Raw genomic sequence first — 17,646 nt, forward strand, 5'->3', positions numbered from 1 at the left:
CGAAAGCTTCCAAGAAAGAAATGCCCTACAAACTTCCCTTTTTCAATCTACGTAGAACATTCATTCATTCAAAAACTTACTGAGCACCTAGACACTGGAAATAGTGAGGTGAACCCAACAAAACCCTTGCACCTAAAGCTTACAATCTAGTGTGTATTTGTGTGTCGGGGGGAGGAGGAGGCAGAGACAATAAACAAAATACATCAAACAGTAGTAATAAGAGTAAGGAGATAGAAAATAAAAAAATAAGACGTGCTATTTCATACAGCTGGAGGAGTTTTCTCCACTAAAATATCCCTCAGTAGAGCTAAGTAAGAATTATTTTTTCAAAAAGAAGTAAGTAGGAAACAAATAAGGTGTCCCTCTACCAGCTGAATAAGTCACTGATGAAAGACAAATGAGCATGAGAGCTGTCAGCCACCGGTGGCAAGGCCACAACAATGAGAACTATTGAAGGAAGGATGCAATCAGGAAGATCTCTAGCATCTATGGTCGCAAAGCTCCACTAAGTCAGAGCCTAGTCTTAGCCCATCATTAACAACACATAGAAACACCTCCCTCCCTTTTTTCAAACTCCTCAATCCTATCAACTTTATATGGCAATATGTAGAACAAATTAAGTGCTATGAAAGCCTTGGAAAACTGCACTGGAATCACACATTTAAGTGTTATCCACCCATACATTCCCATTATCTCCACACAGAATACAGAATACTGAAACGTTGTACATACGAAACAGTATCATAAAAACTGAATTCAAAGAAATCTTATACAAAACAGTCTGATTCTTTTTTTTTTTTTTTTTTTTGCAGTACGCGGGCCTCTCACTGTTGTGGCCTCTCCCGTTGCGGAGCACAGGCTCCAGACGTGCAGGCTCAGCGGCCATGGCTCACAGGCCCAGCCGCTCCACGGCATGTGGGATCTTCCAGGACCGAGGCACGAACCCATATCCCCTGCATCGGCAGGCGGACTCTCAACCACTGTGCCACCAGGGAAGCCCAAAACAGTCTGATTCTTAAAGAGAAAAGTCTGCATCAAAATTACCTGGGAATGCCTCTAAAAATGCAGATTCCAGGGCCCCCTTTCATCTATAAAATCAGAGCCTCTGGACTGGGCCACAAGAAATCTGCACTTGTAAACAGTTATTCAGCTGATTCTTAAGCACGCTACAGTTTGAGAACCACTAGTCTAACAAATCAATCACATAGAATAGCAAGCTATTTCTGATTCATCTGGTAAGCTAAAATCCTGGATAACATTTCTCTTGGGTAGCTCAATTCCCTGATTTAGTTTCACTTTAATATTAAAAACCAACAACTTCCCAAACTTCAGTATACATCTACCTTGTGAAATCTCATTCCTGGGTATATACTCAACAGAAATGAGTGCTTAATCTACCAAAAGGCATATATAAGAATGCTCATAGCAGGCTTATTCATATAGACAAAAAAATGGAAATGACTCAATTGCCCATCAATAGAAGAATGGGTAAATTGTAGTATATTAATATAATAGAATACTACAGAGCAAAAAAGAAAAAACCTACTGCTCACAAAACAATGGATTAATCTCACAAATATAATTTTAAGGGAAAGAAGACAGACACAAGAATACATACTTATATGATTTCTTTTTATATAGTTCGGACCCAGTCAGAATTAACATACAGTGATGGAAGTCAGAATAAGTGGTTACCTTCTGTTGGTGAGTATTGGTAAAGAGAGTGCCTTCTGAGAGCTAAAAACACTGTATGTATATCTTGATCTGAATGGTGGCTACACCATTATGTACATGGACACCTACGTAATAATTAATCTAGCTATCCACTGAAGTTGTACATAAATTATGCACTTTGCTGTACATAAACTATACCTCAAAATAATAAAAATAAGGGGGAAAGGGGGAGTACCTAGCATAAGCTTGACGAAAATAGTCATACACTGAAACATTTTTGAATGCCTATATAGCAGACACTACCAGGAACACATAAAGAATGAGGCCAACCACAGAGTTCACAGATGTATAAATAAACAGCTGCAACACATATAAGAGCAATCACAGTCACTAAGTGGCACCTAATTAGCTGGACAGACCAGAAAAAAATACCATAGAGGCCTGATCCTAGTTAAAAAAAAAAAAAAAATCTAACATTTATAGAGGACACTTTGGGGACAACTGGGGAAATGTGAATCTGACTTATACACTAGATATAAGTATTTCAGCAATTTTAAATTTCCTAAGTATGATAACTATATTGTGGTTATTTAGGAGAATGTCCTTATTCTTAAGAGACATACACTGAAACATCTAAGGGTGAAGAAGTGCCATGATACCTGCAACTTACTTTCAAACGGTTCAGCAAAAATAAATGAATATAATTTATACATACATACATATCATATAATTTTTTTAAAGATAAAGCAAATGTGGCATAAAGTTAAATGTAGGTGAAGGCAATACGGGTGTTCAATGTACTGGCTGGAACATACCTATCAGTTTGAAATTTTTCCAAAAAAGGCTGAGGATAAATCCATGATGCAAAACTCTAAGTATAGGGCTTCCCAGGTGGTACAGTGGTTGAGAGTCCGCCTGCCGATGCAGGGGACATGGGTTCGTGCCCCGGTCCGGGAAGATCCCACATGCCGCAGAGCGGCTGGGCCCGTGAGCCATGGCCACTGAGCCTGCACGTCCGGAGCTTGTGCTCCGCAACGGGAGAGGCCACGACAGTGAGAGGCCCGCGTACAGCAAAAAAAAAAAAAAAGAAAAGAAAAAACTCTAAGTTTATTTTTATGGTTTCTTTCAAATATCTATATGTATTTTCAAATATCTTTATTTACAAAGAATTAGTAGTACTCATAAGGTATTGCTGATAGCTTTTTATACCACTTTAAAGTTTTTTTTAAATATCTGAAATATTTTGATAATCCTTTCCTTGCACCACTAGAAGTTGTAACTTGAAATATCATCAGCTGTGAATTATGTTGGTAATACAAATCACTGCATAATCACAAAGATTCCCACATTTAAGTATTTTTCTTTCCTGATATTATCACTTAGAAGACTCCTACTGCCAAAAGGCCACAAATTCCTGGCCAAATTCCTACCCCACCACCTATCCAATCACATACCTAGTTTAAATAATACTTAGTCAAAAGTGGAAAAATGTAGTTACTGGGGAGTATGATTCACAACAAACAAGAAGATACCTTAAATTATTTAACCTGAACTATTTTTACCAAATATACACTGGACAAAAGATACAGAGAAACTGGAAAAGAACTAAACAAAATGTTTAAGAGAATTTGCTAAACTCAGTGGGTGACCTTGAACAAGATTCCTTAGGCCCTGCACCTCTATGTCCCCATGTACAAAAGCAAGAGGTTAGACCCAATTTTCACTGCAGCACCATTTACAATAGCCAAGACGTGGAAGCAACCTAAATGTCCATCGAAAGACGAATGGATAAAGAAGATGTGGTACACATATACAATGAAATACTACTCAGCCATAAAAAAAGAATGAAATAATGCCATTTGCAGCAACATGGATGGACCTAAAGATTATCATACTAAGTGAAGTCTGTCAGAGAGAGACAAATACCATATATCACTTACATGCGGAATCTAAAAAACAAAAAAATTGATACAAATGAACTTATTTACAAAACAGAAACAGACTCACAGACACAGAAAACAAACTTATGGTTACCAAAGGCGAAACGTTGGGGGTGGGGGTGGGGGAGGTGGAGCGATAAATTAGGAGATAGGGATTGACATATACACACTACTATATATAAAATAGATAATCAATAAGGACCTACTGTATAGCACAGGGAACTCTACTCAATATTCTGTAATAACTTGTATGGGAAGAGAGTTTGAAAAATAATGGATATATGTATAAATGAATCACTTAGCTGTACACCTGAATCTAACACAACACTGTAAATTAACTATACTCCAATATAAGACAAAAATTAAATTTAAAAAAAAGCAAGGGGTTAGACTAAGGTGATTCCAAACTCTAAAGCTATATTACTTAATGTGAGGGTGGAAGAGAAGATGTTTAAGACAATATAATAGGCATCTCTATATGGAGAGATAAAGACTTTTAAAGGTAAATTTCCAAAAGTATAAAAACAATGTTAAGAATGGAAACATATTTGTTCACCAAAGTCTCATTTTCTAAAAACTAGACAGCCCCCTTTAAGACCCATAAGAGGGAAGTTCAAGGCCAAAAAAGTATCACTTCTCCTATTAAGAAGCAAACTCACAGAATTCACTAGGTTGAAAGTATGAATAGCTTTAAAAAGAAAAAAAAAAGTCTAAATCAATTCATTTACGACATGTCTGAGGTTACTTCAGAACACAACCTAAAATTCTGGAATTGACTTAGGAAGCTAATCATGCCCTTCCACAAGTTTATCAGTGTCAATGTTGGAAAGAATTAATTCTTATGCTCTAGGAAAAACCGTAGAGCAGATTCAAGCACACAGGTTTTAGAGCCAGACACTTCTGGAATTAAGCCTCAGCTATGACCTCACCTGCTTGGTGACCTAGACCAAATTACTCTTTCTCTTAGCCAAGGTTTCTCCATCAATGATGTGGAAATTAATGACTGACTTACAGTGTTGCTGAAAAGCCTACTGAGAGATTACATGTAAAATGCTTGGCACAGTCCCTGGCCTACAATAAATGCTCCAACTGAGCCCTCCTACAACCAAGTTCCCTTACTGAACTTATGATTAATCTCTCTACCCAAAAGCTTATTCCCTTTCTTGTCCCCTCCAACTTCAATCCTGTGCTAACTGAACACTGATCAACCAGAGTCAAATGACTAAAATTGCTGTGTTGATAACATCATTAATGCACTAAAACTGCTATTGCAGATACCATCATTAAAGTACAAACTCAGGTTGTTTCTCCAGGGCAAGATGAGCTAATAGGCCCCCAAGCCATGGACCATTTGGCCAGAGAACCATAAACAGGAGACAACCTGACCCTCTGAAACTAGAATTAAGAAATGTCACAGAAGTTACACAAGCCAATGATTAATCCCAGCTTCTTTGTTCTTCCCCTTTAAAAACAACTCCTAACTCAAAGACCAAGTTGTAGTGGATTTGTGTCTTGTCTCACACTCCCTTGCTTGGCGCGCTGCAAATAAACGCTTACTTTGCTGCAAACAACCCCTGACAGTTTCGCTTTCTGTGCCACGGGCACACAAGCCCTTGCTCCGTTACTTACACACTTACACACACACACACCCTGCGTTTATCATAAACACACACACACATATCCTGCGTCTATTATACACACACACACGCACACACCCTGCGTCTATTATACTATATTCCATGCAAAAATGAAGTGATCCAAAAGACTATCTTATTTCCCCAGTTGGTAAGCTGGTAAACATCATGTCATTACCGCTATTAAACAGAACAGTACACCACTACTTGGCGGAGATGGGAAACTTCCCGGCCTCGTCCCAGAAAAGGCCAGTCAGCAAGCACGGCTGGTTCTGTGAAGCCACTCCTACGTGTGACAGCTTCCAAGAGACACAAAAGTACATCTGAAGGGCATTTTCCCCCTCCCCAAAGAGGGGCCGCAGAAACCTCGGCCCACCGCGCCGGACGCCGGAGCAGCAGGAGAAAGCGTCCGGCCGCCACCTCTCCACACGGAGCCCACCCTGGCTCCCCGCCGCCCCCTCAATAACTGGGTGAGCAGCCCTCGCCAGAATACTGGAGCTCCTCGCAAACTTAAGCCTGGAACAGAAAAGCGCAAACAAGAGCCCGCTCGCAGTCCTGGCGGGCAGCACTCCCGGGCAAGCCGCCCGCCGGCTCAGCGGGGCACCCCCTGATACCCAATGTCACCGACTGCGGAGTGACCCCGAACCGGGCCCCGGACCCCCTCACACCTCGCCCACAGGAGCCAGTCCCCCACCTCGCCCTTTCTCCTGCCGACCCTCAAAGCGAGGGCGGGCTGGGCCGCAATACCTGGGCAGCGGCCCGCAGCGCCGTCCGGGACCGGTGGCTCCTAAGGGTGGCGGCAGCCAAGAGCCGGCTGTAGAACATGGAGGCCGCCATTTCTGAGTCCGACCCAGGCTCCTGGGCGCCGCGCGCAGACGCAGAAGCTCTAGGCGGCTGCCGACGCAGCGGCTCCCGACACGCGGACCGCCCCTGGCCCCGCCCATGGGGCGGAGTCTAGGGTTAACTGCTGCGGCGGCTCGCCCCAGGCAGGCAAAGCAGGAATTGCTCCTGAGAAGCTGGGCTTGGCGGGCGTAGAGCAAACTTTGACCTTTGTAAACTGTTCACCGCAGCCTCAATAAACGACCTTCGGCCATCGCTCAGCAACCTGAAGTTTTCCTAGCGAAATGTAATAGGGAGACGACTAGCGCCACCACCTGTGTGATCTTAAGTTCTCTGAGCCTCAGGTGCCTCATCTCTTTAAGATTCAGAAAATAAGAACTGCATGTCGGTTTTGTGCCAAACACTGCAGTTGAGTTTGGGATACAGCAGTGAGTAAAACAGAGCGGTTCTGTCCTCTAAGAGAAGATGCTCAGCCACTGGTTACTGAGAACTGTTGCCGGGAGACACCTCTCAGCTCTGAGGAACTGCTCCAAAAATGTAAGGGAGGAGCCAGGTTGTACAGGAGTTTTTTGGTGGGGAAAAAAAAACATGTAGTCGAACGTAAAAGGATCACTGCTAATCACAAAGAGCAGACATCTCAAGTTAATGATTTTAGTGCCTTTCTAGGTATGGGAAGATGCAAGGATCTGGGTTCGTTGAAATTATTCCTCAGAAATGCATCTTAACTAACTAGGACCAGTATCCAGAGCACAGAATGCTTCCTGTTTTTCTCCATCCTGAATTCCCCTCGGGGCACACCCAGGAGAGGAGGTGTGTGTGTCTGGGGCTCCGGTGGCTGATGATGGCTTGATCCTTGAGTAAGTGGAATGGGGGACAACATTCGCTATCCACATTACCAACCCAGAAGATGTATCAGAATCACCTGGGAAGCTTTTTTAAAAAATACTTTCACCAGAACCCATCTAAGGAGTGGAGTCAGGGCATCTGTATTTCTTAGAGTTCTGCAGGTGAATCACATGCACACATTGTGCATGGAAAACCCTGAGATGCCATGTGCCCCACCAAAGAGTTGACCACTGGACAAATGACTGGGTGCCTATTCTGCTCTGAACAGTGAGCTTTAAAATGTGTCAAAGCGATTTCTGTGGGCAAGATCTTAACCTAAGAGTAAGTGGGCGTTGCTGACAGACATTAGCCAGGCTCTGGCACCTACCTCTGATGCACAGTGACCCGATCCACAGAACAGCACTGTGCAAAGAAAAAGTGAATCTAAAACAAGCAGCCTATTGAATTAGGGAATGGAAAGGAGCTTTTTGCATCCCCCCCTTCCCCCCCCCCCACCCAAATCTCTTAGGTTCTTAAAGGTAGGACTTTCTCAAAGACTTTATTGTTTCATTGACACTCATGCGGGGACTGACCTCAAGGCTCCTTTCATCGCTAATTGATATTTTGTGCAGTTTGAAACAGGAAGAGGGGAAACAGACATTAGCAGTTCATATGTCTCTTGCTCCACCTTTCTACTGCCCAATCTAACCAATCAAATAAAATCTGGATAATGTCCCAAAACCCAGCATTGAGACCTACCGGTTTCTGTTAGGAACAGCTATCCCATCAGATACGAATAGAGCTTATACTTATTTTCAAGCCAGCTCTTTTTAATTGACAGTAGACACAGTAGTTGAGCTACCAAGTACCACCAACCATCTGAGTCCAAGGCCAGCTATTTAAAGGGCACGTGGGTAAACCCAGAGTAAGTCAGCATACTAAAATAAGATGTAATGCTATAGCCCGGCTAGGATCCTGACTGGGTTAACTTGGCTTCACAAGCTTCAAGTCGGTCATAGGTGATTCATTAAAGAAAACATCTCCACTGCAATGCCCTCTGCAATACTAGCTCAAAAATGAGAACAGCAACAGCAGAAGTAGGGAATAGGAGCAGGAGTGAGAGAGAGCACATGCAGGTCCCATGGGCCCCAGCTCCTTTGGAAGTGTAGGCAAGGAGGTGGGAGCAAACTCGTCCCACAGCATTTCTTGGCTGTGCTCAGAGCTCTGTACCTCTAGATAGGTAGGTAAAATGATGATGGCGTCATACCTGCTAAGTGCTTCACCACTACACAACGAGCCTTAAAAAATGAAATCATTTTATCAAGAAACTACTTTTTGCACAGCAAAAACTTGTGCAGTCCTTATCTACAAGGATCTTCGAAACTAGTAATGAGCAGTAAAGGATAGCAGAGAGTGATTAAGGAAAATAGACGCTGAGGTCTTGGTTTGCTTTTTTTTTTTAAGTTGGGAGAGGTAGGAGGGAGAATCCTTGAGGAAGAGGGGAGAGGAAGAATTGTTCTTCGGGTACAATGGCATTCCTATCCTTAACCTTTAGTCTCCCACTTTGTCTGTCTCTTCCTTTTACTAGGTGATTAATGGTAGGATGGTATGCAGGAAGAAAGGCAAAAGAAATTTCCTGAGGGAAATTTAATTTTAATTTTTAAATTAAAATTTTCACAGTTTTTTAAAAACATTAAAGGTTTACACCCTCTACATTTCAATGCCCAGAGCAAAGCCTTAGCTAAACTGTCCTATTGTTAACTATAGAATTAATACAATTACAAAGTGCTGTAGAAACAACTTGCAACATATCTGCTTACCCCAAACTTCTGAGGGCTAAGATGAATAACAGCCATCTACTGAACACTTAGTTTCTAGTGCCAGATTCTTACATCCATTTTCTTTCTTTTTTCTTTTTTTCCCCATCCTTTATTTTGCCGTGAGACATTTTCAGAATTCTCTGGTTTTCATCTTACTCCATTTTACACATCCAACCTCTGCAAGAGAAAGAAACTAACCAGATATATACAGTCTCTTGAACTAAAGTTTGGGGGTGAAGGAAGATCAGTAACACAACATGGGACAGCTGGATGTTTACACAAGATTTCTCTTAGGTCTCTTGAAGCCTCAGAAATGGTAGAAGGAGAAACCTCATCTAGCCCACCCTTGAATGGCAGTGGCAACAGAGAGAGAAACATACATTTGCATATTAATCCTCACAACAAATCCTGCATTTTACATAAAGGAAAACTGAGGCTCAGAAACAGTAAGTAACTTGCCCAGTGTCACAGCTTTTACTTGGCTGTTGCAGCACAATATTTGAACCCAATTCTGGGTGGCAGGATGAGAATTTGAGATAACAACTGAGATTCAAATCTTCTTTAATCCTTTACCTTTCACACCATTTAGATAAAAGTATTCATCACCTAAAGAAAAAAATGATAGTGCAGACCAGCAGAGGACAGGTTTTGAATTGCAAGTTTAAGAGCCTTGAATTGCAAGAGACTGAACTTTAAGTCAAAGTCCAGTAGGACTCAAGGAAGGTTTATGCCTCAGAAATAGAATTGGAATTACCTTGCCCCTCGAGACAATGGGCAGGAGAGTAGAAGGGAAGCAAGACACTGTCTGGTGGTTCCTTGAGGAAGGTCCCCTTGCTGTGTACTTGCCAATGCCACTGTCTCCAGGACAAAAGGCAATTCCACCCCCAAAGAGATTCTGGAATCTAAAACAAGGAGCACTGGAGGGAGATTCAAAATCCCTTGAGTACAGGGATGGCACAGGGGTGGAAACCTCTGGCAGGCTGGTGCACCCCTGCAGATGGAGCTGAATAATATTCTCAGTATTTGCGAAAGTCTACAAGGGCTTTCTGAACCCTTGAGAGTTATGTCGACAAGCATGGAGAGCCAGCAGGCCAGAACAAGAAAGGATAGACCTGTAAGGAGAAATGACCCAGAGCATACAAGAAGAGGGTGTATCAGTGTATGCCAGCTTAGTTAAGTATATGCCAAGGACTAGATGTTCCCTGCTGATCTGTCCTGCACGTATCTCCTGGATCTAAAGAGGAGGGAGAGAGAGAGATCCTAATTTAACAAAGGGTAAGTTTCTGGCACTTGATGCAATAACAGTTAATAATAGAATTCAAATTCAAATGTAGAAAAATATACAAATATTTTCATAAACATGAATATATGGAATGAACTTGGAATCACTGCACCGCTGGTTCTCAACCTTGGCTGCCCCTAGCATCACGTGGAGAGCTTTTAAAAATACCTTTACTTGGGCCCCACCACCAAAGAGTCTAATTCAGTTGTCCAGGGTGGGTCCTAGAGTGGTATTTTGTAAAAGTTCCCCTAATGTCTCTGATAAGCACCCAAAGGTGACAACCACTTCTGTCTTGCTCTTTCTATGATCCTCTCTGTCTCACTGAGGGAAGGAGCTCAGTAAGGGAGGAGGCAGCCGCGGATGAGCATTGGATTTAAAGTCAATAGACCTGGATTTGAATTCCAGTTTGGCCACCTGCTAGCAGTATGGTCTTAAACAAGTTTTTTACTCTCCCTGAGTTTCAGGTTCTACATTTGTAAACGTGGGTGTATTCACTTCCAATAGCTGCTGTAACACATTGCCACAAACTTGGTGGCTTTAAAACAACAGACATTAATCCTCAGTTCTGAAACCAGAAGTCCAAAATCCTTATCATTGGGCCAAATTGAAGGTGTCAGCAGGGACATGCTCCGTCTGGAAGATTTAGGGGAAAATCTGTTCCTTGACTTTTCCAGCTTCTGGTGGATACTGGCACTTCTTAGCCTGTAGCCACGTTACTTCAACCTCTGCCTCCTTCTCTTCTATCTGTGTCAAATCTCCTTCTGCTTTTCTCTTATAAGGATACATGTACATTTAGGGCCAACCATAATCCGGAATGATCTCATCTCAAAATCTTAGTTTAATCTATAAATGATAGTTACATGAATTGTGTATCAACAGTTATAATTGGAGATGGCAAGAAGTAAGGGTGCTTGGTAAGTAACAATTGGTTGGGGTCCAAAATAGTGGCATAGTTACAAGGGAAGACCTCGAGACCATAAGTTTGCAGCTGGCAGGCGTTATTCTGAATACAGCTGGTGGTGTCCTTAGGTCTGGTACAGTTCAAAGAAAGTTCAGGTTTTCCATGATGCAGAGATGTATCTGAGACCAGATTCTCAATGGCCGCCCGACTCTATTTTTGTCTACCTGAACTGTGATTACTCCATGATAATTTCAGTTTGTCATCAGAACATGCACCTTTTGTGAGTGCACTAATCACACACATGTGATACAATGAAAAGGACACAATTATGCATGCATCTAGCATGTGGATAATAGTGTGGAATATAGAGCTAGACTGCCTGGACACAAATCCTGGCTTTACCACTTTATGACTTTGGGAAAGTTTCTTCAACTTTTCATGCCTCAGTTTCTCTACCTTTAAAATAGATGTACAGGGACTACTCTGGCGGTCCAGTGGTTAAGACTCCACATTTCCAATGCAGGGGGCGCAGTTTCAATCCCTGGTCTGGGAACTAAGATCCCACATGCCTTGTGGCCAAAAATACACACACACACACACACATACACAATAGTGAAAAAAAATAAGTGTACATCAATACCAGCCCTAAAGTCATCATGTAAATGAAATGAGTTAAATTGGGTAAAAGTACTTGAAATAGTGGCTGGAGTAAGTGCTCAACAAATGTTAGCCCAAATTGTGAAGGAACATGAAAAAAATACAAAGTTAATAGTTCTGGAATCCAGATCTATTTCTGGTAGGATGGTCTCTATTGAAAAATGGATTATATTTTATTTTCTCCCCCCAAATAGGAGAAGAGTGGTACCAGGGTACTACAAGATTAAACAATGCTATGTTTTTCTGTGTTTAGTTATTAAGTAGAGCCGCCTGTTATAAATAACTCTACTCCCATTGTCTTCAGCGCTCTTTGCCCTTCCCCTAGGCAGTATTAAGGGCAAGTTAACTTGAGGTTTCACCTAATAGAGAAACCCAAGGAGCAAGATGACTAGTAAAACCAGAAATGTGAGTTAGTGGGAAAGAGCATACAATACAAAAAATGCCCAAGAAGATAAAAAGGGAATCCAGTCTCCCTCCTCTCCAGCCCCTGCCCAACACACACACACACACACACACACACACACACACACACACACACACACACACACACACATATACATACAGGGTAAATGGCAGAAGTCACAGCAAGAACAGTATTTGTCTTTCCTCCATCCCCCACCCTGATACAATGAGGGTGTGATGTTAGGAAGAGGCTGAAACTAGAACAGTGTGCAGTGATGTTTTGGGAGAAGAATTTCCTTGTGAGCTGAATGTCTGTCAAAAATGTACACTTTTGAGGGCTTCCCTGGTGGCCCAGTGGTTGAGAGTCCGCCTGCCGATGCAGGGGACGCGGGTTCGTGCCCCAGTCCGGGAAGATCCCACATGCCACGGAGCGGCTGGGCCGGTGAGCCATGGCCGCTGAGCCTGTGCGTCCAGAGCCTGTGCTCCGCAACGGGAGAGGCCACAACAGTGAGAGGCCCGCGTACTGCAAAAAAAAAAAAAAAAAAAGTACACGTTTGAAACCAGCTTAGCTCACTAGAATGGCTGTTTCTCATGTGGTTCTTTGAGTGTAGGAAAATAAAATCTTCCAAGGGAGTATCTGCCATAGTGATCTTTGTCTTCTGTTAAGTTGTCCTAGGACTCCAAAGAGCAAAAAGTAATTTTTTAAGATGCAGGGGAGGGGAGGATCTGGCAATGGTAACAGATTTTTCCCATTACCTAGCAATGTAAACTTGGGGCAGTCAAGTAACCACCTCATGCTTCAGATTCTTATGTGTAACGAGAGAATGGACTAGGTATCCTCTGGGTTCCCTTCTGGGTACTAAAGTGCTCCCATTCTGTAAACCATCATAAATTATCCCTTATTCCCCCAACAACCAACACAGGACAAACTAAAGTTGTTTCCTCAAATCCAAGGCTTTCCAAACCCCTGCTAGCTCTCCTTTGTTTCTTTAACAAATTCGGAAAAGCTACACCAAAGTATTACATGTTACAAATGATCATTCTTTTTCCTGACCAGCCTGCCCTGTGATCTGTCAGAGAAAACAATGCCCCACTCCTGAGAGACATTGTCCAAGGAGAATGGCACACCTAGGTGGAGATAGGTATTGAATATAGAAAATGAGTTCTCTTTCCTGTGCAAACATGACAGTGCCAACTGAAAGTAGAGCATACTGTCCATCCTCTGGCCATGATGCTAGTCGCTACAACAGGCCTGAGGCCCTTATTAGTTGAGGTATGCATTTGCAAGATTGCTGGCCAGGTTTAGGTATGCAATTCTTGGCTATGTACCAGGGCTAAACTAGATACTCATTCATTCATTTATTCATTCATTTAGTGCCCATCCAAGCAGAGCAATGTCGTAGTGAAGAGCATGGACTACAAAGCCAGATAACCTGGGCTACAATTTCAGCTCTACCATTAAAATCCATGTGATGCCAATTAAGATGTTAAAAAAGAAATCCATGTGATGCTGGACATTAACTTCTCTGTGCCTCAGTGTCTTCATTGACAAGCTGAGGATGACTGCTGAGTACCTACTTCAGTGGATTGTCATGAGGGCCAAATAAATTCATAAATATTTAGCATTTACAACAGTGCTTGGCACATAGCTCTCAAAATATATTACTTATTATTGTTGTCATTATTATTATTATTATTATTTTTGGCCACACCATGCAGTATGCGGGATCTTAATTCCCTCACCAGGGATCGAACCCATGCCCCCTGCAGTGGGAGCTCGGAGTCTTAACCACTGGACCACCAGGGAAATCCCTGTTATCATTACTCTTATTTGTAGGTCCTAAGTTTCCAAATAAATAAACCACTTAGGAATTACATGATTATGCTTAGAATATAGAACATAAGCAGGAGGGTTTTGTCTTTTTCATTACCATAGGATGTTTATGAGTCAATTACATATTTTGGACACTCAATAAATGTTCACTGAATAAGTCAATGACCTAATTAATGAAATTAATCTAAAATTAAACAGCAGGTTAGCCAGGCACATGGATAATTTTCAGATTGTTGATTTGAATGTAAATATCAATTTTTAGTTTAAGAATTTTATCTTGAAATTAACTGGTAAAGGAAACTTGTCATTTTAATTTCTTGTCTTTTTATTATCTGAGCAAGAATTTTATAAAGCTTACTCTGATAAATAGTAGAACATTTCATCATGGCATTGCAAGGCCTTGGGTAAGTGCATTATAACCAAAGTGTTTCAAAGTGTGATCCAAGCATTGGGAAAAATTGTTAAGAAATGGTTTGCAGCCATCCTATCTATTGGTCAGGAATTGTTCATAGAATTTATGCATCAAGTGAAACAGAAGTATCATTTCTATGATATTCTATCAAATCTATAGAAGCTAGTATATACCTGAATTAATTGTTGTATCTTCTGTGTTACCTTTCTGAGGTTGTATCTAACTTTGATAAATGAAATAATACTCATCAGTTGATGTGAGCAGGCATTTGAAAATAAATTCCTTCAGACCTTAAATTTAATTTTAATTATTGTAGATTGACCTGTAGCACTCTAACACATTTGTATAATTAGTGCACTAAAAGGAAAAAGACGACAAACAACCCCATTGAAAAACGGACAAAAGAGGCTTACTTAATCCTCACTGGAGTGTGGGGTATCAAAATTGTACCTACATCCTATTCTAAATGAGCCTTGAAATAATTTCTTTGTTTAGGAAAGCTTATCTAAAATCGCTCCATAAGACAGTTCCAGCTGGTTTTAAAAGGTGAAATCCATCTCATTAACATGAAGAATGGCTTCCCTTTGGCTACTGGCCATGGTCAAGGGCTGTTGTACTCTTCGGCCCATTGCACCCTAAGTGAAGGATACAGAAGTGAAGGGAAAGCCTCCAATGTCTACTCCATCTTCTATGAATAGTAACAATGCCAGCTGGTGTGAGTCGTAACTCCTTGGCTCCGGTCCTGATAAGGATCAAGATTTCCAAAGGAGGTAAGTTTATAATCATTGTAAGAATCTAGGCTAGCTATGCAAAGCAGACTAAACCAGCAATTCTCAAACTTTTTGGTCTCAGAATGCTTTTACACCCTTAAAGTTGGTGAGGATCCCAAAGAGTCTTTGTTGATGTGGTTATATCTATCAATGTTTACCATCTTAATTTTGATTTAACTGAGAAAATTTAGATTTACTTTAAAAATAACTATAATGACCTATTGCATGTTAACATAAATAGTGTACTTTTTTGTGAAAAATAACTGTTTCCAAAACAGAAAATATTAGTGAGAAGAGTGGCATTTACATTTTTTGCAAATCTCTTTAATGGCTGGCTTAATAGAAGACATGAAACAGCAAGATTCTCATATCTGTTTCTGCATTCCGTCTGCTGCAATATGTGTTTTGGTTGAAGTGTATGAAGAAAATATGTACAGATATGTAGTTGGGTAAGAGGGGAGTATTTTACTAGCCTTTTCAGATAATTATGGATACTTGTCTTTGACACTGTACTGAAACTCAACAAGTGGTAGTTTCTTAAAGATGTGCTGCAACGTACAATCTGAAACTATATCAACAAACTTTTCAGCCTGTCATTTTGAAATCCACTGATCTATTGTAAATGCTGAATGAATCTTTACCCATGCATGACTTTGTACCAGTATGTATTGATCATTTGAAAAAGTATTTGTTCACTGAGCTATGTAGCATTTGCAAATATTGACGTATTCATATGAAATATTTTTACAATGACATTTGTTAATATCACCACTTATTTCATCAGAAAAGCCTTTAAATATTGGGAAGCTGTCCAGCTCAGGGTGGCAGATAAGAAGTTTTCCAAAATTCTAATTTGAAAGCTTGAATTGTAGGATTTTAACAACAAAGAGTATCAGTTGTTTACCTTGAAGTGACAGGTTCACTTCATTCATTTTTGAGACAATATGTACTAAATACCCAAATCTGAAAATCGCTGTTTGTCTATCACTCCTTCCTTGAAGTAAAACTGATGAGCCACAAAAAAAAGCTGCTAGTTCAGCTCACAGCCCCATTCCCACAATTGCTTTTCCTCAAGACAACCATCATTCTCCCGCTGCAGCAAAAAGCACTTCATGAACACATCCCATTTCATCACACAGAATATTAAAAAGACATGTACTCGTGGGTTGAGTTTTAATGAAATTAATAGTTTTTACTTCTTCATCAAGGATGTTCTCAAGGCTCGTGCTTTCTTTTTTTAATAATAACATGTGTGTCATGGTGAAGAATTAAAAGACTAATGACTATCGTTATGGTTTTGTGCCAATACCTTGATTCTTACTAAGTTCTAAAAGTTTTAACCACCATAGCTTTTGATCAACACTGCAGATGTCAGCACAAGGTAAAAACAAACCAAACAAATCTTTGTATTATTATGAAAATAGTTTTGGCCTCATGGATCTGTTAGACTTAACGGCTGCAGAAGGAAATAAACTAGTCAAGCCATAAATGATAATGACAAAATAAGAATTTGTGTTTATGTAGGAACTTACAACATAATTTCTCATGCCTTACCTCATTTGACCTTCACAAGGCCCTCTTGAGGTGTTAGGTGAAGCTGGTATTGTTTTTCACACACATAGGGAAGCATCCTTTGAGTTAACAGAAATGACAACTTGTCATCTTAGCTAGTAAGTGATGGAGTTAGCATTCAGATCTAGACTTTCTGACTCCAAGTGCAGAGTTTTTCCCACAATACCACATTTCCTCTCTGCTCTACCCTGGAACAAAGATCTGCTTCTCTTTTTCCTCCTTAATATGTCTGTAGCCTGTCCTCTGTTCATCCACATCCCCAATCCACGCCTCGTGCTGAATTTAACAGGAATCTTCACATATGAGACAGGATTGGGAACTGCAGAAACTGGCCCATGAGTGGGCTTGAAGTTTGGGAGATTTTCTCCAAAGGGAATAAAATATTGATACATCGCAGAAATTGCCTCCATGAAGATGGTAAATGGTAAACAGAAGACATCTCAGCAGACCACTCAATGCTCTTCTCTTTGACCATGACGATGCTCTAGAACCTGAGAGAACAACTGCTTGTAAGCAATCTGTATCCCTAGATGACCCCCCAGACATCAGAGGTACCCCACCAGCCTAGACGTTTCACATCGGGACTATTAAATGAGAAAAACAAACTTTTTTATTGTTTAAGCCCCTTCACCGTTATAACAGCCGTGTTTTACCCTGATTAATGCACTCTTATTTCTTCAAGATTTTAGTTCCTGGTTCACTGTTCCCCTCCCCACTCTCATCCAATGATAATTCTTCATGATTTTAGTACCCACAAAGGTGATCCTCCCCACACCTCTACATTTCATTGAAACTGCATTTATCACGATCACCTCTGACCTCCACATCGCTAAATCAAAGGGTCACTTCTCAGTACTCTTTACCAGGTTATCAGCAGTATTTGTTCAATCTCTTTGAAACACTCTGTACCCTAGGTCTCTGGAATACTACGTTCCACTGGTTTCCCTCCCATTTCTCTGGCATCTCCTTAGTTTCCTTTGTTGGTTTCTCCACATCTCTCTGACCAAAACTCAGGTTTTGTACCATTCCCTTTTTCCAAATGCACTCATGCCCTTGGTGATCTCATTCAGCCGCTTAGTTTTA

At 41.1% G+C, this 17,646-nt stretch overlaps 1 protein-coding gene across 4 annotated transcripts in view; it reads right to left on the minus strand.

Moving 5' to 3' along the window:
• SUCLA2 (succinate-CoA ligase ADP-forming subunit beta) overlaps positions 1-6,149 on the minus strand; it is a 48,230-nt gene extending 42,081 nt beyond the window's left edge. For 3 of the 4 annotated variants that reach the window (XR_007473040.1, XR_007473039.1, XM_004274592.3), the window contains exon 1: positions 5,996-6,149. Coding sequence is in view for 1 of the 4 variants with exons in the window: in XM_004274592.3 (XP_004274640.1) it covers positions 5,996-6,085 (90 nt within the window). In the remaining 3 variants the exon portion in view is untranslated. Of the gene's footprint in view, positions 1-2,489; positions 2,692-5,995 lie in introns of those variants that run through there. The other variant, XR_007473041.1, reaches the window with a different exon arrangement.
• Between the last annotated feature and the right edge of the window lie 11,497 nt (positions 6,150-17,646).

This window comes from Orcinus orca, chromosome 18 (genome assembly GCF_937001465.1).
Source record: "Orcinus orca chromosome 18, mOrcOrc1.1, whole genome shotgun sequence".
NCBI lineage: Eukaryota > Metazoa > Chordata > Mammalia > Artiodactyla > Delphinidae > Orcinus > Orcinus orca.